Consider the following 21,820-nt stretch of genomic DNA (forward strand, 5'->3'; position numbering starts at 1 on the left):
GAGGCCAGCATTTGTTTAAAGAAATAAGAGAGTATCGTAGTTTCCCACTGCCTATGAAATAACTGGATCAAAGTAAAGCTACCAATGGCTGCTAACATCAAAAAAGGAAGACAGCCAGACAGTAATACTCCCTTCTATGGAGGTGCACACACCTATTACGTGTTCTTGCAAAAGCAAACAACAACAAATCTGACCTGGTCTCTGACTTTCATTACCAATTTACAGAAAATACAGGGGCAACAAAAACGGGTGAAATACCGTCACAGGAATACAATCAGCAAAACCCAGAGTGATGGTCTACAGTACAAGCCACCTGGTTTCCTGAACAAATAAACTGCAAGGAAAAACACTTGAAATTGAGGAGGTACCCGCGGACGACAAGGGGTTTAAGAGACACATCAACCAATTGCAGCATAAGGAATTTATTTAGATTTCAATTTGAACAGAAACTATACCTAAAAATTTATGAGACAGGGAAATGTGAACACTGGGTATATGATTATATTAAGAAATTTTTTTCTTGGTCTGATAATGATGATGTGACTCTGTGGGGTTTCTTGAAAAGTGCTTATCTTTTTGAAATACATTTTGAAGTTTTTAGATATGGAATATGATGTTTGAAATTTGCTTTAAAATTATTAAGAGGAGTATACGGAGGTATTAAGTTAAATATTTAAAGGCCTGAGTCCCTATGATGGGACAATCAAATCTGAATCTAACCAAGCCTCCTGATCTTACCACCACTTACGGGGGAAGCTGGGGGGAGAGGAGAACATCTTAAGTATCACTGAGGATACAGTCCGCCAAATATTAAGTTGGACAATTTTGTAGGAAAAATAACTGCTGCTTCACCAATGAATTAAAAAAAAAAAAAAAAGAGAAGGAAACTATTAAGAGTTTAAGAGAAACCTAAGAGGCATTAGCCACTAACTGCAACTTACTATTTTTTTTTTTTAACTTGGATCTTGATTTGCACAAACTAATAGTAAACAGACATTTTCAAGGCCACTGGGGAAAACTGTACATGGGCTGGGTAACTGATGATAAGGAATTACTATTTGTTGAATATTTACGTGGTATTGTGATCAAGTTCCTAAAGGTACACTCTGAAGTATTTACAGGTGAAATGAGGTTGTATCTTCCAAATGCTTTAAAAATATCCCAGAAGAAAAAAGGGGGTGGGGTGAGGGGGAGAGAATAGATGAAATAAAATGGCAGAATGTTAATAACTGTCGCAGTTGGGCTCATTATAGCAGGCGTAATACTTGTGTATGTTTGAAAACTTCCAAAATACAAAGTTAAATAAAAAAGAGAACGTGTGAAAAAATAAAGCTAGTCCTTGCACAGCGTGTTTACTGACCACTTGAATTTAAGGGACAGGAAGAGTGAGGGAGGCAGTGAAGCTGAGAAGGCTGAACTTGACCTGCGCCTGGCAGGAAGGGTGAAGGAGATGGGAAAGCATGGGAACCAAGGCACAGTGGTGTCAAAATCCTTGCCCATATGTGCCAAGTGCTTCCTATTAATAGGTGCTTGCTCCATCTCCGTGGCCACACTGTGAGCCATCTGAAGGGGAAAATGCCCCCTCTCCCCTGCACTCCGCACCTTTCCGGCCCTCTCCCTCAAGTTCCCAAAGGGCCTCCGGAACCCTGGGGTAGCACAGCCACACCCAATGGCCAAAGGACATAAGCGTGCTGGTGTATGGCTCCACCTGCTGGTGATGCTGGGAACTGAAGCTGCCAAAACAAGGTCTGGATGAGAAAGAAAGTTGAGGACGATTTTAGAGAGATCTGGTCTTTCTTCCTCGGAAAAGATACACAGACCAGTTAAACATATAAGAAGCCTTTACTTTTATCACCATAAACATTATACTCTGATTGCTCACATACAGTATAAAATATTTACTCCGCTAAATAAATAAGACATAACATTATTGCAAACGGCACTTAAACCCCCTCTCCAGAGATAAGATTTCCTTAGCCCAGGCAGGGGGTGCTCCTGAGTTTCTGTGCTAGATTTCCCAAACACAGATATGCCCTGGGGGCTGAGACAGATAAAGGCTCAGGGAGCCACACTCTGTGCTTCTGGTCCCAAAACAGCTCCAAGGAGAGGAGTCAATGGGGAAAGGTGAGGGTTGGGCAGCTCCTTCAACAGCCCAGTCCTAGAGGGAGCAGAGGGGAGTTGGGGGAGCCCAGGCTGGGCCAAGAGAGGAGGGGAGTGGGGGGAGGCTGCTGAGACCTGGAACCCCACCCTCCACCTTGCCCCAGCCCTCCCTGCCTTGGGTAACAGGATTTGGGATATCAGTTGGGGTGAGCAGAGCTTCCAAGCTCAGGGTTAGGCAGTTTGGGGGCCAGACCAATCATTCCAGGAGAGATTCTGGCAATGCTCAGCCCAATAACCAGCCATCTCAGTAGCTGGGGATCTTATCTGACCCAACTCCTAGATACCAGCAGGGCTGGGAATTGATTCCTCTTCAACTTAAATAAATAAGTTAAATATTTAAAGGCCTGAGTCCCTATGATGGCAACACAGGGGCCAACAAGCCAAGTCCTGATAAAATGTAGGGGTGAGGGAACAGCACAAAGGCGGTGCTGCGGGGCCAGGCAGCTTCCTTTCTCCCCTCAGGACTCTGCCCCCAAATATCTTCTATACTTTCAAATCCTGTGGAGAAGAGTTTCACACTAGAAACTCCCATGCAACAGCGACACTGGGGGAACTTACAGGACAAGGGGCCCTGGTGGTGGGAGGCCAGGTGGCTGAGTTTACTCAGGCCCCCACATCTGTTCTCTGGGTATGTCTTGACCTGGACACTAGCTGTTAACCCTGAGCCTGGGTAATCCCTCTGCAGTGTCCTGCATTCCAGTGCACGGAGTTAATTAAATTCTCTGCCCTTCTCTCCTTGTAGAAGCCCAGACTGAAGCCATATGGAGAGCCACCAGCCTGCCAGCCCTGAAGCCTGGGGAGAGGTGGGAAGGAAGAAGCCCCATCCCCTATCTGGGCAGCTATGCACCACACTGCCATGGGGAGGCAGCAGAAAGCCACACCACTTTGGCAGCAATAGGCACCGGGTGGTCAGCTCCCAGCCCCGTGGGGCTAACAGACTGGAATAGGGGACCCAGTAAGGCAGGCTTTCCCTCAGTGGGTTGGACGTACTCTACACTGAGTATTTGGCCAAGTCGCTCTTGTCAAATACTACCTGTGTGACAAAGTAAATGGCAACCAGACCCAGGCCTGCAGCCGACACCATATAGGCGGTGACAGACTGGCTGAGCTGAACAATGGAGCCCATAAACAGGGAGGGGGCCACCTGGGACAGCAGGAAGGCACTGTCCAGGATGGCAAGGTCCAGGCAGATGCCGCGGCCAGGAACAACCCGGGCCTCGGGGGGCTCGCCCGCCACCACACGCATGGGGACGTCGCAGGCAGAGGCCCCGCAGAGCGCAGGTGGAGAGGGGAGCAGGCTGCTGCCTCCAGCACCCATGTGTCCGATGGGGAAGGGAGATCCGGCCTTGGGGCCCGGCGGGAAGCTGGTCATCAGGTTGTCCTCACTGGCACCACCTCCATCGTCTCCACGGTATTTGGGCAGGAAAACCTGGCAGGCAGGGACACAAGGACAGGTATGTACCCAGGCATGGGGTCCCCCAGCTATGAGAACAGACCCTGGCCTTTATCCCAGGGGCTGGAAGAAACCAGGCAACAGGCCTTAATGAAAATGGGCAGCAGGTCAGAAAACTGAGTAGACCTGCTTGGTCTGGGTCTAGCGAGTGGGAGAAGGGGCTCGGGGCCAGGAGAGGACAAATCTGAAACCAGAAGTCTAGGTCTCCTCTAGCCTCTCCTAGAATCGGTAAGTAACAGACAAACTCAGTACTGCAGGTTAGGAAGAGAACAGAACCCCAGGGTAAAGGAAAAGACACAGGGAGAAGAAAGACAGGCGAGAAGAGAGACACTTAAGAACAGAAGAACAAAATCCCAAGGGGGGCTCCAAACCCCACGTGGCCTCTCCTGACCCACCTCCTTCCTGCCCTACTTCTGCGACTGGGGAATCATTGTCAGTCTTCAAGGAGAGCCGCTCCCTCCTGCTGGAGGGCCCAGGCCCAGGCTGCAGCTGCTGCCCTACTGTGAGGTCTGTGGCCCCATCCTGGGGCAGGGAGGGTCTTCTGAATCATGAAGGAAGTGAGGATCAGAAGGAATCGCTCTTCCCGACTTGCACGGCCCAGCTGTGCTAAGGCTGAAGCCCTCCTTGCTCCTTCTCCCCGTCTGCCTGGGATCAGCGTGACCTGCCTCTGCCCTGCCTCCACTGCCCCAGAGCGCCCTGTCTAAGGACAAGGCCAGGACTTAGCTGATGCTGCCCCGGGCCGGCTAGTGCCTGACTCTCAGAGTCCGCTGCATCAACGCTGGGAGCCACGGCAGAGCTCAAACCTGACACCAGGGAAGCCCAAGGCTCAAGGAGCAGCCAGAAGTGGACAAAGCAGGGGCAGATGGGGTACAGGGCCAAGCATGCCCTAAGCAGCTGCTTGAAGCCTGCCACCCCACACAAGACCAGTGTGGCTGGAACCTGGAGAGGCCCCTGGGGACAGACATGCTCCTCAGTCCGAGGGGAAGACCAGCCCCAGCACGCTCCCTGGCACGTGCCCACGGCTGGCCTCTGGGCACCAGCCCCTGAGCCTCCAGCCAGGGCACAAGAGTGGAGGCTGATGAGGGTTATCAGTGCGCCGACTAGGGTCTCAGGGACCTGTTCCCCCAACCTAAGCCCCCCACCCCAAGACCCTCACAGCTACCTATTCAGTTAACCAGCCTCCCGGCTTGGTGTTTCTCCGCCAGCCCACTCATGTCCTCTAAGGGGCAGAATGCATCTTCCCTGTCTGGGAGCTCTGTGAAGGCAGGCTGCATCTCCTTTTCCTTGGGACACCCCAACTTCTTGCCCTCTGGGCAGAGCTCTGCACCCAAGGCTGGATCTCAGTGAGGCCAGTGGAGGCAACACAGGTGATCACACAGCCTGGGTCAGGAGGCTTCTCACAGAAGGCGAACCCTGGAGGGGCTGTGCAGTGTGGGGCTGAGCAGAAAGGAGGCCCCCCAACTTACACAGAGCCCAGGTGAGCGGTGCCAGGTGCATCGGGCTCAGAGATCCGCCGTGGGGGCGGGAGAAGGGGATGAGGCAAAGGAGTGAGGCAAGAAAAGAGAGAATTAGACAGAAAAGGAAGAAAAACCTAAAGAGAGGAGCAGTAAAGAGCCTTCCTCATCTCAGAGACCAAAGCAAGGCTTGGGTCACTATACGAATAAAGAGAGGTGTGGCCAACACCAGACCACTCCCATTCATCATCTGCTAAACTGAGGTACCCCAGAGGTCACCCTGACCCAGCCCCTGACCTCTGCATACAGCAACTCAGCCCAGACTGAGGGCATCTGCTAGCCCTGATTGTCAGGGTTCCCAGAGAAGGATTTCGCATTTCCTGCAATCATCCACTCAAGTGCTTCATAGTTCTGACACCAGGAAGTCATTCCCAGAATCTAATCTACCCCCTCCTTCCTCAGCCCAAGTCTTTGGCCCTAGGGCTCCAGCGGGCTTCCTCTCCTATCAAAGGCTGCCTTCTCTAGCTTCTCTTGCCAAACTCCGGTTCTGGGCTCGTCAGCCTCCCCTCCACCCCGGCTCCACTCAGCGGCCAGTGCGAGTACCTGCTTCTCGCGGTGGTAGAGGGAGGCCAGCGTGTACGGCAGGATCTGCAGGGCAGAGAAGGTGAACCCTGTGAGGGCAGCCGAGGCGGTCACCACAGCCACGCTGCGGGACAGGCACGTGGCACCAGCAGCCACAGGGAAAGCCACCACGCTGGCCAGATAGACTGCTCGGGTGCCAAATCGCTGCACCAGCCGGTCCATGACCAGAGAGAAGAGCAGGGAGATGGCACACTGCAGGAACAGCCCCAGGCTGCCCATCCGGACCCCTGGAGAGGGAGGGGTGGGGGGGGGAAGAGGCGGTCAGACAAGGTGTTGCGGGAAAGGGCCCAGTACAATCTGGGGGGGCAGTGCTCAGAATCAGGAACCATAGGCACTTGCTGCCCAAGACCTGCTGCAGACCAGACCTGCCCCTCCTCCAGCGTCCTCCCAGCCTACCCAAAGCAACACAGTAACAGGAGTCTAGGTTCTAACCCTGACCTCAGGGTATGTGGCCAAACCCACTGGCTAAAGTCACAGGAAGATGTTCTAAGGTTTGACTGCGCTCAGCTTGCTAAGAGGGTAAGAGGGAACACGGGAGTCAGTTTTACCAGATAGAGTTCCAGAACACCTGAGCTGGAAGGGGCTGGCAAGGCGATTTGGAAAGTCAGCAGGGGAGCAGAGGGAACTAAGGTTGGGGCCAGGCAGACCTGAAGCCCACCCTTTGGATCTGAAATAAGCTCAGCTTCTTCTGTCCAGTTGGGGCAACGACTGTCCGAGCAGTCCGAGGCTCTACTGAGACTGCAGCAAAGCTGCGGGGCTCCTCGAGTGGCTGCGCACGCAGCCTGCTCACTGGCCCATTTTCCTGATGGGGAAATCGGGTCCAGATGCGCAGCTACCAGCTTAGGCATAGGCTGCGGGCATCGCCCTGCACCTGGACATCCACAGAGACCGGCTCCTACACCAGCCCCCAGGCTGCCAAGACCTCACCTTCATCATAGTGTTTCCGGGCCTCGGTGCCTGGTTCAGCCCTGGGCACACCCTGGTACAGCCCCTCACCCACGAAGTCCGTGTAAAACAGCGTGAAGGTCATGAGCGCCATCCAACTGCACAGCTCGGCCACAAAGAGTCGGCGCAGGGCACGGGGCATGCGGCAGCACAGCCGGTGCAGCCGGGGAAAGAGGGCGCCCAGGTTCCGGAGAGCCAGGCGGGCGCGGCACGGGCAGCAGTGGGGCGGTGCGGAGGGGGCCAACAGCCCTTCCTCCGCTGGCTCGGCCGGGCCCAGCGCCGCCTCCTCGGCCACAAACAGCGTGGCCGCCACACAAGTGAGGAAGATGAGAGTGAGCAGGCCGAAGAGGCACTCCTCCTGGGTGCCCAGGTAGGGGGCCAGGGCACTGGTGTCCCAGTCGATGGCGGGCAGGAGGTATCCCAGGCAGCCCCCAAGGCTGATCATGAAGGCGTAGACAGAGAAGGCCTGGCGACAGTGGTCTGGGTCCCGGAAGAGGTCAGAGAGCAGGGCCTCCAGCGGAGTGAAGCACACCTGGCCGCAGAAATCCAGCAGCCCCACGCCCAGGATCAGCAGTGCCAGCTCCAGGGGCCTGGTGTCTGGGCACAACAGCCCCGCCAGCCGGCCGGCCCTCGGGATGAGGAAGAGGCTCAGCAGGACGCCCAGGGACAGGGCCCAGATGAAGGGTCTCCGGCGGCCGTAGCGCCCACGCCAGTGGTCACTGGCTGAGCCCAGGAGTGGCACTGAGACCAGGCCCAGCACTGGACCGATGCCTGCAAGAAGGGCAAAGAGTATGAGCCAGAGGCTGAGGCCCAACCTCCCCGAGAAGGACGGAAATGATGGCCGTGCTGAGTACCTCACAGGACCCTGTTACTCCTCACAACTAAGACCACTAACACCGCATTTTAAGATGGGGAAGCTGAGGCAGGGAACAGCTGATAAGTGATACCTGTGCATAGGCACAGAGCCAGGAAGGGCAAGAGGCAGGGTTTCAACAGGCAGTCTGACTCTAGACCCCATAGTCCTGACAGAGAGCCCCCTGCCTGGGAGTCACGCGATGGTGACCATTTGCCTTCTGTGGCTTTTGCAAAATTCGTCTGCAGTCAGGAGCCCAGCCCCTGTAAGAAAGAGCCCTGGTGGGGAAACCCAACCCTACTAATCAGCAGCTAAGCTAGCTGTGTAGCCTGGCTAGTCACCTAGCCTCTTACTAGCCTCCATTATCTTCTCTGTGAAATGGGTAACCTCAAAGGGTTGCTGCAGGGATTAAATGAGACCATAGGTATAAATTACGAAGGGCAGTTTCTCCAGTCTCCTATGGGCACCAGGGACACAGAGGTAACCAAGGAAGGTCCCTATACTCTTTTCTTCCTCTTGGACCCTCCTCAGCCCAGGGCCATGCCTCTCCCCACTACACCAAGCCATCAGGCTCAGGGACAGCAGGTAACCGTCTCTTCCTCTAGGCAGTTCTTTGGGCTGAGGCCCTACTGCCCTACCTCCCGGGCAGCACCTATCTGGAGCAGGAGGGAAGGAGGATGTGGTGACTCACCCAGCACCATGGTCATGAACTTCTCCTCTACCCCTACTTCCAACAGCAGGGGTGGCACGTAGGTGATGCCTGCAGCCAGGCACACCTCCAGGCCAAAGGTCAGCAGGTTGACCAGCAGGAGCTGGGCTTTCCGATGCCGCAGCAGGCGGCTCACCCACAGCCGCTGGACCATGGTGGGACAGGCGGGCAGGGCTCCGGCCTGTTCACGCGCTCCAGATCCGCTCTGTCTCAGCCTTGTTCCGGGCGCCCAGGCCTCTCCTCCTTGCTGCCTCTGACTGGCTGGGACTCAGCCTCCAGGAGCCCATGTCCGCCAGCCCTTCTTGCGGGTCTAGTTTCTCAGCCATGCTAACCGCCTGCTGCCGAGGGGTGCCTCAGTGGGGACATATCACTCGGATCCTAAAAGAGCAGGGACAATCAAACACACACAAGTAGTAAGTCCTGGGAACCGCGTCTCCAGGATTTGTGGTGAATTCTGAATCTTGTTCACTCCCAGGATGGTTTGGCCCTTCCACCTAGGTGCCACCCACTACTGCTCCATCAGGAAATGCATGTTAGTATTAGCCTAAGGTTGACATAATTAATCAGGTAAATATGACTTTTAAACCTCAGTACACTCCAGAGCCAACTAGATGCCAGTAATTCTGTGCTTTGGAGTATCTTTACAATTGTCCTTGCCTGCTAGTATGCAGGGAAAAAAAATCAAACCAACTGAATTCCCAGCTCCCCAGGCCCTGTTATCAAGGTGCCCCTGGAGACCCTCCGCTGGTTTGTTTGCTAGTTTGTTTGCTTTTCTCGCTCCACTTCCTAAAGCTGGGCTGTTCAATTCCCCTTTGTTAAGAGTCACACTTCCTACTCTGTGCTGTCTGGCCGGGAGCCACACTGCACCATGACTCCCACCCCAAGGAGGAGGATGAGGAGGAAGGGAGGAGAGATTGTGGTTTGTTGGGTTGGGTTTTAACCTATCACTGCAACCATTTAAAGAGCACTCCCCTGGAAGAACACAGACCTGAAAACCTCTCCCTTGAGTTTCTCCCCACACTCAACATCCATGGGGAAAAAGCATTCCCACATGCGCTGCCCAACTGTCAGGGGACAGTGAGGCCGTTCTCAGGTCCCTGCCTCACACAAAACCGCACCACCTGGCAGCCACTACGATGACGCCAGTGACCCTGAGCCAGCAGGATGCCCCACCACTTCCCGGGCAGGCTTTCTCTGCTTCCCAAAAGGCTCCTTTCTCACCAGAGAAGCCCCCTGAGCCCTTTCTGCTAGGCCTGCCTCCTGTGCACACAGATCCCACTGGGGGAGCACCCACCCGGCATGCCCCAGCCCCGGACACTCGGCCTCCAGGTCTTGCTTCCTGACAGCAGCACCCACTGCAGTCTGCTCTGTTTACAAGTGACCTCAAAAGAGGGAAAATCAAGTCCACCACGAAGAGGAGGTACAGAGGACGGGCCTTGGTGAGAAAAGACAAAAGAGCCCTTTAACTTGTCATCCATCCCACTTGTGGCTGGAGGCTGGAGCACCTTCCTTAACCTCGCCAAGCCATTCCCATAAATGCTACTGAAGAGCACGACTCTGGTGCAAGGTTCACAGGGTGAAGGCCTTGGCCCCAGTCTCCACCCCCAACCCGAGGGCCTTCCTGGAGCACCCTCAGCCCTCATTCGTGCCCTCCTCCAATCTCAATGTCTCATAATTCTGTGCTTCAACTTCTTTAATCGTTTCAAATATCACTAAGCCCCACAGGGCCTTATGTGTCACCCAGTGTGTTGCAGGTGCTCTCGGAGCTGTGCCACAAAGAAATCAGGCACCATCGATCCCAGGTAAGACGTGTCCATCCCATAACCACCTTCCGGAGCTCTGCAGCTTGGAGCCCAGGAAGGAAGGACTTCAGACAAGGCTGGGCCATAGCAGTGGCATCCTCCTCAAAGTTCTGCTCAGACTCAGACACCACCCACTCTGGGAATAGGCATGGACTCCTATGGGCAGGAGTGTAAGGCACTGGCCCACATGGTCCCAAAGTGGGTTAGGGGACCAGGCATCAGCCTTAGCTGTGTGGTTGTGGGTTCAGCTCGAGTCGAGTTCTCCCCAGGCACTGCACTGCCACGACACCCCCAGAATGAAAGCAATGGACTGCAGGACCAAGGGGTGGTGCCATGTAACCTGGAGAGAAGGGCTCTGGGTCAAAAGGCTTCCAGCCCATCCCACCCTCAGTCTGGGAAGGCCCTGGACACTCACCTGCTCTGGGCTTTTAAGAGACCAGGTCCTCCCTGGGCAAACAGAGACTGTCAGACCCAGCCTCACCCACAACCTGCACCCATTCCCAAGCCCTGGTTGCTCCCCATTGTTTAAAATAAACTGCAGCTCTCCAGCAACCACTAATCACCTCACCTATCTTCCTCCTTCCCTTAATCCAGCTCCTCACTCCCAGGACTGAGCAGGACCTTCCTCAGCCCACAATGGACACAGACAAAAAAAAACCCTCCTCCAGCCCAGAGAGTGCCCTTTGCTGCCTCCCCCTCCCCGTGCCTCTCCCCGTGTCCCAGACGTGCTTTACCTGGTAACCAGGGGCGGGGCCAGGTGAGGAACTCCTTGAAAGGAGCTGGGTAGGAAGTGGCAGGCTCCAGCCCAGGTCTGCACCCCTCTGCTCTTAGGTTGCTGGGCCCGTCCTCCCTCTTTTGACGCCTACTGTGCCCTGGGGTCCAGGGCACTCCTGCCACCTCCAGATTTTACTCTTCCCAGCCCAGAGTTGCCTGAAAATTCCAAGCCCTTAAGAGTACTCTCCCTTCCAAAGCCCCCCTGTCTTTTCCTTACACCTTCCCAAGTGCCCCTCAAGTCGCCCCTTCACCGCACTCCTGGGTCCTCAGGTGGAGGAAGCGCCAGAGGACTCCCACAGCAGCTAACCAGAGTCCCCAGCAGTCCCTGAAGGGCCTTCTTCCCTGGGTCGCGAACAGAAGCCCAGGCCTGGCCAGGGCCTGGGCTCAGAGAGGCAGGAGAACAGGAAGTGGTTCGTCACCACCTTCCCGGCTGCCTCGCGACGCAGCCCCAGGGGCACTTCTTGCCAAAGCCTGAAAGTGACAGACCCTGTTGGGTCCCCTCGTTTCAGGAGCTCCTCTGCCCTCTCCGGGAAACAGACAGGGAGACAAGATCCAATCCCCCCCGCCCCCCACAGCCTCAGAGATGCTTCTGACTCAAATCCTCCTGCCCCACTGCTCCTGGAGCACTCAGTCTGGCAAACAGAAGATCAACCAGGAGAGCCAGCCTCCAAGTGCTCACCTGGTGGGGAGGGGGCAGGAAGAGGAGGGAAGTGGAGGTACAGAAAGGGGGAGTCTGGCCTGACCTTGTGGACAGGAACAGAAAGCCTCCAGGGGGGCAAGTCCCTCTCAAGTTCCAAACACCTCCCATCTTCTCTGGGCCCCTTGATGACGGGACAGCAAGAAAGCTGGAGGAAACCCAAGACTTCTGGGAACCTTTAGGGAGCTCTGCCCCAGGCCATCTTTCCTCATCCCTGGGGGAGCAGAACTCAAGCCTTGAGAGGCTAAGGGCCCTGGGCACATTCTGTGAACAGGCACTTCATCGCCCAACTCCAGATACTGATATGGGAGACTCCAGGTGTAACACGTGGCACCCCCAGAGCAGGCTGTAGGCTCCACTGCAACTCTTTGGCACCCACCCCACCATGAGAAGGGGCCTGGGAAATGCTGATCTAGAGAATAAATGGCTGAGAGCAGAGTGGGGGCGGTGGGGAGGCATAAGAGATGGGAAAGACCTAAGTGCCTCTTCCTATCACACCAAGGAAATCCCCAGAGGGGCAACTCCTGAGGGCTCAAAGGTGGTGAATGGATGGGACGGAGCCTTCCAGGCTGGAATGCCGGCCCCATCACTGCCCCCTTGCCCCACCGCAGGTTGGGCCCCTGGGCAGGGAGTGCAGGGAAATTAAACTGAGCAACAGGAACAAACTTGGCCTGAACTTTTTCCAAAATTCAAGAGTGGAGGAGGCAGGAGGAATGGCAGCTCGTGGTAGCTCCTCCGGGAAGGGAGGGTCAGAAGGACGAATAAAGAGGCCTTTGAGGGCTTTCAAAGGGGCTCCTGCCACCCCTCACGGCTGAGGTGGAGCTGGGGGAGCAGATCCCCTCGCTGACGGACAGAGGCCAGAGGGAGCCAGGCTGGGGGCAGCCCCGCCGCCGCAGCCGCCGCCGCCGCCGCCGGCCAGTGTCAGGCAGCAATCTATGGCCTCTTTATGCAGGCACCGTCCCCACACCCGCCCAGGCACATCAAACGGCTGCAGCCCCCACCCTGACCCCGAGAGCCTAACCCTGCGTCCTCCCTCCCCACTTACAAAGACTGTGCTCTGTCTCATTCGCTCCCCAACCCTCTGGGGCCACTGGGAAGCCCCTCCTCGAAGGGAAGGAAACTGGGGATGGGGTAGGCTAGCCAGGAGGAATAATGACTCAGCTGCAGAAAGGGGTGGGGTCACTCCAGGCCAATCTCCCTAACACTGACCCCGAGACTGTCCCGCCAGGACTGCAGGTGGGCAGCGACCCGCAAGACTGCGAGAGAGTGGGGATCCCTGTTCCTCCACAATGGATGGGGCCCCAGAATCTCATCCCAAGTTGAGTTCTCCCAGATCCTCTAGGCTGGAGGCAGGGAAGAGGACCGGGGGTTTACTACAACCTCCTGGTGCACTCACCCAGCCCCCTGCCCCAGTCCCAGGGGACCAGTGCCCTTGGCCTTACCTCACAAAGCCCAGCAGTATCTCTGCACTCCCAAAGTGAGCTCTGCCCTCAGGGCAGCTGCACAGGGAGTCTTGGGACACCCCTAGAAACAGCCCACGCTGGCCAGACAGGAGACAGGAAAATGGACATCCTCATGAGGCAATGAGCTGGCCATCGTTACAGATCCCTTGTCAGGGATGCTGTGCTGTGGGAATTCCCACCTGGGCATCTGGGGCGGGGTGGAGGGGCAGGATTTAGTCTATGCCCGACTTCAATGCCTTCCCACCCATATTCAGTCTTTGATTCTCTGGGCTCCAATGGGAGCTTCCAAAGAAGCAAGGATTTGCTCCCCCTACCCCCACCCCACTACAGGCAACAGTGATTTGCACAAATAGCTGAGGCCCAGATCTCCCAGCGCTCCCACAGACACCTGAGAACCCCACTCAGAATGCAACCTCCCCACCTCGAGGGAACCCTGAGACGGAATAACGGGGGAGGGGGGCCCCCCCCCCGCAGTGGAGAGGAAGGTCCCACCCCCACCCAGACTTGCTCCCTAGCTCCTGCCTCCCCAGGGCCCGGAGGCCAGGGATTTGGAGTCCACCCTGCTGCGCTGCCTTTTCTTCACTTGGACTGGAAGCCTTCTGCTTAGCAGCTTGTCAGAGAGAGTGAGGGGGCTGCAGGCCCGGACACAAAGGGGGATTAGGGAGAAACCTCTAGGCCTGCAGAGTAATCCATCAAACTCCCTCCCGGCTGCCAGCGCAGCCCCTTCCCACTCAATTCCCCTCCCAGCTGCTGCAGGCCCCCCACCCCCTCCAGCTCCTGAGCCCTGTCACTTCGGGCAGCAGAGAGAATCCCAGGCCCTGGGGGGGCAGAGGGGGCACACCACAGACACTGGGAAAAGGGCAACGGCTCCCTCCCCCCCACTCACCCCCAATGTGTGAAAACCCAACAGGTGGCAGTGGCTTGGAGGAAAGTTGCTTTTGTTGCCCTGTCTGAGAGCCCCAGCCCGGCTTCTGAAAGGAAACAAATGCCAGAGGAGGTTGGGGGAAGGGGAGGGGAAAGGACAGCAGGCAGTCCCCACAGCCCGCTCTGATCCCCCCTCCCCTTTCCAAACCAGTGACACGGGTTCTGGGGCTGGCCTGACCCTCACCTTGGACAGTCTCCCAGAGTCACCTGGCAATCCCATGGTGATGGTCAACATAGACACACGTCCGACTCCAGGCACCTGGGCCTCCTAACCAGACTCCCTTTCTGTGAATGGCTGCGACCCCAGGTCACACGGGGTCACCTTGGCCAAGTGCCCTCCAAACCAAGACAGTCGGTTTTCTTCAGCCAGGAGCTCTCTTCTGCCCCAGGGGCCACAGGCCTCTGAGCCCAGAGTCCCCAAACCCAGCAATTCTATAGGACGACCTAGGTCTGGCGGTCAGCCCGGCCTGGGTCTGCACGCCCACATGCCCACGCCACCATTTACTGTAAGGACGTGACTTTGTTCATTGGCCTCCCTAAGCCTCAGTTTCCTCATGTGCAGTTAATGACAGTAGCTAACACTGAGCTTTACTGCACACTAGGCACTCTTCCAAGCCTTTTAATCTCCCAACAGCCTGGTGAGGTGGGTACAGTGAGTACACCCATCTGACAGGCAAGAACACTTAGATCAATACCACCAACTTCATGGTCGTGTAGTGTGTTTGAGAGGAAGTATGTGGAAGTTCCTGGCAGCCACTTCTTCAGTTGTCTGGGCTTCCTCAGTGGAGAAATTGGGAGGGGATTTCTCATTCCCAACAGGAGTAGCAGAGGGCAGAGAGGGACCAACAGTGTCTCTCTTCCCAGCTTCCCGTCCCCTCACCCGCTTGCCTCCCACAAGGACCAGCGTCTCTTTCAGCCCTCCCGGGCCAGGAGGAATGCCAAGAATGTAAGCGCCTCCCCAGGTGCTGGCCCCAACAGGTGAGGAAAGGTCACTGCAGCAGCCCTGCCTGGGGTGGAGGCTGCGGAGGGAGATGGAGGGTGGGATAAACACCTCCAGTTATAAGACAGGGTGGTTCCCATCCACAGGGAAAATCATCAGAGGGGCCGCCAGCTGCTAACTGTCCAGGAGGGGCTTACACGTGCTAGGTACCTGGCACACCTTCTATCTCTAATTCACACCATTTGTACAATACTGCAAAGTCAGTATTTAATATTCCTATCTCACGAGGATCAACACTGGGCCTGTTTTCACAAGGAAGACAATGGAGCTGCAGAGGAACTCATTAACACACCCAAGGCTGCAAAGATAAAAAGGACTGAATGGAAAACTCAAACCATTCAAAAATTCTGGAAAGTGCTCTGAACTAGGAGCCAGGACACTCGAGTCCAGTCTCAGTAATTTTTGTGGCTGTGTGGCCTGGAATAAGGCATTTCACCTCTCTGAGACTCAGTTTCCACACCTGTAAAATGAGAGCTCCGCTAGATGCTGTCTAAGGTTCTTTCCAACCATACAGCTAAGTGATCTCACGCCTGCGCCCCAGCCCCAGGTAGGGTGCTCACCATGGACAGATGCCCACTGAATGCATTGGAGGGGGGTGGGTCATAGCCCTCCACCAATGAAAGACAAGGAGAGCTAGGTGGAGCAGGGCTCCCCAGCTGCACGTACCCCATCCTTTACCTGCCTACACATTGCTCAAGTACAACAGAGCACCAAGGGTCAGCGGTCACCTGAAACTGAACCGAGTAACCTAGACATCTGGGGGCAGAACTGCCCTCTTCCCCACTTCCTCCTGCAACTGGACTCTGTTCCTGGCAGAAATTAGTAACTAGCTTCTCTGCTTGGGCCACAATAAACACTTCCCTGCAAGGTGGGGGTAGTGGTACCAAAAAATCCCTTGGTCCAGGGTGGGGGTTGAGGAACTCGGGAGGAGAATGGGGAGCTCGGCCCAGTCTCCAGACCACTGGGAAGTTCCCTCACCTGGCTCCCTTCTCTTCCTACAGCCCCTGCAAACTGAAACCTGAACAGCCTCCATTCTAGTGATTTTGAACTTTGCCAGGCAGCCAGACCAGGCAGCTCTCCCTATCCATGCACACCCCTGTCCCCTCCCTGCAGCCTGGCCTCCCTTAAAAGATGCGGGATACAGGGAAGAGGCCAAGGAGTGGAGGGTCTGGGCAGGCCTACAGATGAGCAGAGCTCTGGGCTGGGAGTCAGACCAGGGTGCTGGACCCAGCTCTGCCGTGTCCCACCTCTCGGATCCCAAAGTTGACGTTCTTCTAAGGCCCTTTCAGCCCTGCTATCCTAGGGTCTGTGACCAGTCCCATTTATCAGAGGGCTCTGAGCTGGACTCAGTCCTAGGGATGTGGTCTCCAAAACAGCCCCTTGGTGGTGGGCAGGGTGTAAGTGGGCGCCACAGAAGTTGGGTTTTGGTGGTGGTGGTGGTGGTGGTAAAAAGCCGTAGTTTGCCCACCCTTGGAGAGAGCGTGCCTCAGCATGTGCAACCTCACCGCCCCCAGAGAAACGTCAAAGAGACGAAAGCTTGCTCACCCACCCGCCCACCAGGACTGAGCTCGGTTACATGCAAACCCACTGTGAAGGGGCTGGGGACTCAGAAACATGGGACTGCAGCCTCCCTCAGCAGAAGGGACAGATGCACTCAGAGCGCACTGAGGGGGTACAGGTGCTGAGTGAGAGAAGTCCCTAGAGGGGACATGCTCGGTGCTTCCAGGCCTCCTAGAGGAGGCTGTGCCGTGACAGATGAGCAGGCAGGAACTGTGCGCAAAAGGCTAGATGTCTGCAAAACACAGCGGCTGGAGCATGCGCTCTCCACCTTCACTCACCTCTCCGCTTAGCCTCGCCCAGTCAGCTGTGGTGGAGAGGACACCAGGCCCCAAATCATGGGACATGGGCCCAAGATGGGGATATTCATCAGCACTGGACCTGTTTTTGCTTTCAAAGTAGTCACTGCCCTCCAGTTACCTCCCCTGGACCCCTTCCCCCTTTCATGTGAACCCTGTGCAGCTCAAGTCCCCCACCTCCTCCAGGGCTGCCCGGACCACAGCTGTCAAGGATCTCTTTCTTCCAAACTGTGACTACACGCACTGGATACCCCTCAGGGTTGGCTGTCACTTGCGGTCCTCCTGGTCTCTGGCTTGGGGGCCTTCCCTGCCCTCCACCGCACTAGCCCTTCGGCTCCTAGGAAACAGGGAGCCCAGGCCCGGCACAGACCCTGCGAGGGAGGTCCCCAGCCAAGGGCCTTGCAGGGGAGGCTGGTCCAGGATTCCTGCCTGTGGATCGGCGTGCCCAGGATTCAGGCAGGGGCACACTCAAGGTATTCAGGAGCTCAGCTCTTTCTAGTGACAGGAACCAGGAGTGGAAAGCTAGGTTGCCACGTCCCTAGGGATGGGCGGGGCACTCCTAGCTTGGACAATATCTGCCAGCTCAAAGTACACTTGAGATTAGAGAGGCGGGGACCTGACAAGGAACACGGGGGAAGGAGGGCTGTCTCGAGCTGGCTGCCCCTAAGGGCATCCTGTCTGGCTAGGCATTCAGTCTGACCTGAATCTAGTGACTAAGGGACTGTGGACTATGGGACCAGAGGCTGCTCTCCAAGCCCCTTCTTGCTGGCTCATCCCAGCTTCCCAGAGAGTGATCCCCAGGATTAACAAAGGGGAAAGGAACAAACATGTACTGAGCACCTGGTCCACGCAGGCTCCTTGTGAGATACGGCGATCTCGTTTAATCCTCACTGTGACCTTGCAACTTGAATATCATCATCTCCACTTTACAGACACAGAAACCAAGGCCAACAGGTGAGGTAGGCCTGTCTCCAGCATCAGAAGCAAGAAGCCCCACAAGTCCTTTGGGGTCAGTGGCAAAACTGTGGACTTCTTCCCATGGAGGAGGAAACACAGACCGTGTAGCAGAAAAAAAGGGATTAAACAGTAAGTTCTGGCCAGACATCAGGACCATCCTGTGACGGCTCTGTCACTACCCCCTGCCCCCAAGCAGGGACACTTAATACACTGACAAAGCTCCACACTCCAGCTCTACTGCTGGGAGTCAAGTGGCATCAGTGTTCAAGACACTGGGCCTGGTACCAACTGGTCCAGTCCCCACCCTCGCTATTCCAGCAAACAGGGCCACTGACTGTTCAGAGAAAGTCAGGCTGGGTTTTTCTTCTGGACACCAGAAAGCACTGCAAAGGATCCCAAAGGTTGGGGAGGGAGGACAGTGCAGAACCCAAACTTCAGAACACTCCCCTCCTCTCATACAGTTTCTCTAAAAATCGTAACAAATAACCTTTCTGCAGAGAAGGTGCTTAACCCTTCAGGCTACATATTCACCTCCATCACCTCATGGCACTCTCTTCCAACCTGAGGAGAGAGGTAGGGCAGGGGGTTTATGGACTAATTAAAAAACAAGTCACATAGCATATTGACAGGGGAGAGACCGGGGTGTCAAGTCCTGGTGTGTTCTCTCCATGGAACCATGAGTTCAACTGTAAATGTGTCATTCACAATTTACATACAGTTGTATACAGTGTAACTCCCTTGCTAAGAAACTTTGAAACTTTGGTTCCTAAGTGTAAACCACAATGATTGCCTCCATTGTTACCAAATAGCAGCAGCTGGCATTTAGCAAGCTCCTTTCCCTTGCAGCTGCTGGGCCCAGAGCTTTACCTACATCAGCTCGTTTAATCCTCATAATGATGTGAGGTAGGTACTGTTACCCTCATTGTACAGAGGAGGAAGCTGAAGCACAGGGAGGTGAAGTAACTTGTGCAAGAGGAAATGGGATTCAAACACAGGCAACTGAGTGTTAGAGACAATTTCTTAACTCATACTGACTCCCCAAAGTCCGGGAGACCTTGACCCCAGAGAAACAAGGTCTATAGCAGAACCCAAGAACAGAGGCCCAGGCTGGGTGATGCTGCCCACCGGGTGACAGGTGTAGATGTAGTGGATGTAGATAATACTGTCTAACATTTACTGAGCGCTTGCTCCCTATCAGGCTCACAATCCAGTGCTCTATACGCATGATTTAACAAAGCTATGGGGTTTTTAAATACATATATATAAATACATATTTATACTCATTACATTTATTATTTAATAAATAACAAAGCTACAGAGTAGGCAGTATCATTACTATTATCATCCCCAATTTGCAGCCAGGGATACTGAGACTCAAAAGAGATCAAGTAACTTGCCCTTCATCCCACAGCTAGTGGAGCAGCCAGGATTTTCCGACAATCTGGGTTGTTATCCTTAATGTTGTATTATCAGGCTCTAATGGTCCAGATGATAGCGCTTAATTTCACTTTCAGAGTCCTCAGAGCATCCTGCCTCTCTGCCTTTTGTCTCCAGAGCCCTACCCAGACTGAGAGAGGGGACTCCACACCATCCTTCCACCACCCTGGCCTGGAAGGACCTCAGTGGGCCACCAAGGATCACTGTCCAGCTCCTTTTCCTCCTCCTCCGGGATACGGCAGCAGTCAGGAGGGGCCAGGGAGTTCACCACACACTCCATGAGTACATAGAAAAACTACCCCCTCACACACACACACCTCCACTAAGGTGGGGCCTGAATGTCCACAACTGTACATTCATCCACAATTGTATTTTTATCTTCAGTCTCATCCTGCTGACTCAAGCTCCATTTTTCTGAGCACTTTTAGAATAACAGTCCAGGCTCCAGGCAAGCCTAAGGGGAGGAGATAAGGGAGGAATGAGAGGATGGGGCCCATCCAACAGAAGGACTTGTGACCTCAAATAACGTTGCAACCAAACCCTAGAAGAAGTTGTTCTATTGGTTTTCTCAGGCTTCCCATCAGCCTACACTTCCTGGCCCTGCCCTCCCCTCTCCCATATGCCTGCCTGCTCCCCAGGTCTTGGGCAGGTGAGTCCACAACAAGGCTGCCCCACTCTGAAGTACTAAGTGCATCAGGAAAGGCATCCAGAAACCCGCAGGGCCTCACTCTGCACCCCTGATCCGTGCTTCCAGGAGCCCAGCAAGGGTCACTCTGGGCCCTGGGCCACTGGCTGTGCCCAGCTGCAGACTCCAGGGCAGCAGGACAGCAACTGGGCTATTCTTAGTCCCCGCTCCACTGAAATCGGGTTTGTGTAACAGCTGAAGGGCAAGTCCTAACCAGGTACCCACCATGCCAAACCACTCCCTACCCTCAACTCTGGCCCCTTGGGAAAAGCAAAAAGCAGGGAGGTGTGACCCCAGGGAGGGGGAGGAGGAAGCTGAGCGGGTCAAGAGTGTCAGTCACTCTTGGAAAATGTAAGCTGATTCACAGGGATCAAGGGTAAGAGTAGCTCCCAGGGCGGCAGCGCCTGGGGGAAACGGAGACTATGGGAAGGGCTGACCCTCACTCAGGAGGAACCCTGCACGTCCCTGGCGCCTTCTCCAGCACACCCGCAGTGCCCAAGCCCAGAGCCCTGCGAACCTGTAGCCGATGCCCTGGTACCACCTCATCACACTTGTTCCCTGATCTCAAGATTCTGCCATCCCTACCTGAGCCCGGGAGGCGAGGAGAAGGGTTGCCTCTTTTTCCTCCTCCCCTGAGGGATAACGGAGGTTGAGGACGGGGCACACACTCCTGCCTAACTCTGCCCAGAGCTTAGCCCCAAGACTAACATCCGAAAGGGCTCAGCCAACTTTCTCTCCTTAATAACACCTCACTCTTTCCCAAGCAAGTGGGCCCGCGCCCGAGGACCCCTCGGGGTCGCGGTCGCCGGCCCCTTTCCCGGCTCCCCCAAGTCCCGGACTGTGCGCGCCGCGGTGACTCATCCTGCCCCTTTCCGGTGAAGCCGAGACAAGGGAAGATAATAAACGCAACTTTCCAAAGAAAACTCTCACGCGGGAGGCGGCAACAGGAGCGAGCGACCGGTGCGCCCGCCGTCCGCCCGGCCCGGGGCTCCAGGGAGGGGCCGCACCCCGCCCACCCCGCCTCCCGGCCGGAGACGCGGGGAACCCGACGCTTCCAGTCCCGCCCGCCTCTGCGGAAGAAAGCGCGGCTCCGCGGGGACCCGAGCGGGCGCCCGGCGCCCGCAGCCCGCCCGCGGCAGGACGAGGGGGCGCGCCCGGGCACCCGCAGCCCCGCCACCTCCCCGGGGACTCGTGGGGCCGGACGCGTGGGCCCGGGACGGCCACGGCGGGGCCCCCTCCTGCGGGGCACAAAACACGCGACAACCGCGGAGCCTGGCCGCGCAGCACCCCTCCCCTTCCCGCGCCCGGACCCCGTCCTCGCGGAGAAGAGCGGGCGCGCCCCTACCTGGCCGAGGCGTGCGGCTGTCACCCGGGCCGGCGCGTGCGAGCTGGTCCCCCTCGCCTCCCCCAACGCGCGCCAGCCGGCGGCTTTTAAATCTCCAGGTTACTCCGCGGGGGGAGAGAGCATGCGCGCTGGGGCGGCCAGGAGGGGGCGGGGCTGGGCGGGACGGAGGTGGGGGGTGTTGGGAGGGGGTATGGAGGGGTGGGGCTGGTACCCAAGGAAGGAAAAGCCGGAGGTCTCGGAGCTGTCTTTGTAGCCGCGACCGCGACGGGCAGCCCCCGCGTGGCTCCCAGACTGCCCTGTCATTACCTAGGGCAGTGCACCGCCCCCTCGCCCTCGCCACCGAAACAGTTAGGTGAAAGCTGCCCGGCTATGCGGGGCGCCTCCCCTCCCCGGAGCCAGTCTGCGACCATTACCCGCACGTGCTATTCTGGCCGTTCCCCTGCCCCCGGGTAGAGCTGCACCCCACCCACTCAGCGCCAGCCCTTGAAAGGAGATGTCACATTCTCTCCAGTTACTCTTCTACTGTTTGCTTTTCTCTGAGGCAGAAAGAGCTTCCTGATAGCTAACTCAATCCCTCTTCCTGAAGTTAAAAGCCAAATTTCAATGTTTTCTTCCTCGCTAAGGGTGTGTATGGGGAAGGGGGGGGGTGATATGATACGTTAAC

General features: G+C 56.1%; 1 protein-coding gene across 2 annotated transcripts; it reads right to left on the minus strand.

Moving 5' to 3' along the window:
- Window positions 1-406: 406 nt before the first annotated feature.
- Window positions 407-21,297, minus strand: SLC45A3 (solute carrier family 45 member 3). Of its 2 annotated transcripts, XM_032467031.1 has the most exons (6): window positions 21,157-21,239; window positions 19,444-19,580; window positions 8,199-8,594; window positions 6,637-7,425; window positions 5,671-5,936; window positions 407-3,589 (listed from the first exon to the last, which is right to left on the minus strand). In XM_032467031.1, exons 3-6 carry the CDS (start codon window positions 8,368-8,370, stop codon window positions 3,152-3,154), a joined length of 1,665 nt encoding a protein of 554 aa, XP_032322922.1. In that variant the 5' UTR covers window positions 8,371-8,594; window positions 19,444-19,580; window positions 21,157-21,239; the 3' UTR covers window positions 407-3,151. The 2 variants fall into 2 exon arrangements, with proteins under 2 accessions (XP_032322922.1, XP_032322921.1); XM_032467030.1 differs by lacking the exon at window positions 19,444-19,580 and having other exon boundaries at window positions 21,157-21,297.
- Window positions 21,298-21,820: the final 523 nt, after the last annotated feature.

This window comes from Camelus ferus, chromosome 23 (genome assembly GCF_009834535.1).
Source record: "Camelus ferus isolate YT-003-E chromosome 23, BCGSAC_Cfer_1.0, whole genome shotgun sequence".
Taxonomy (NCBI): Eukaryota; Metazoa; Chordata; class Mammalia; order Artiodactyla; family Camelidae; genus Camelus; species Camelus ferus.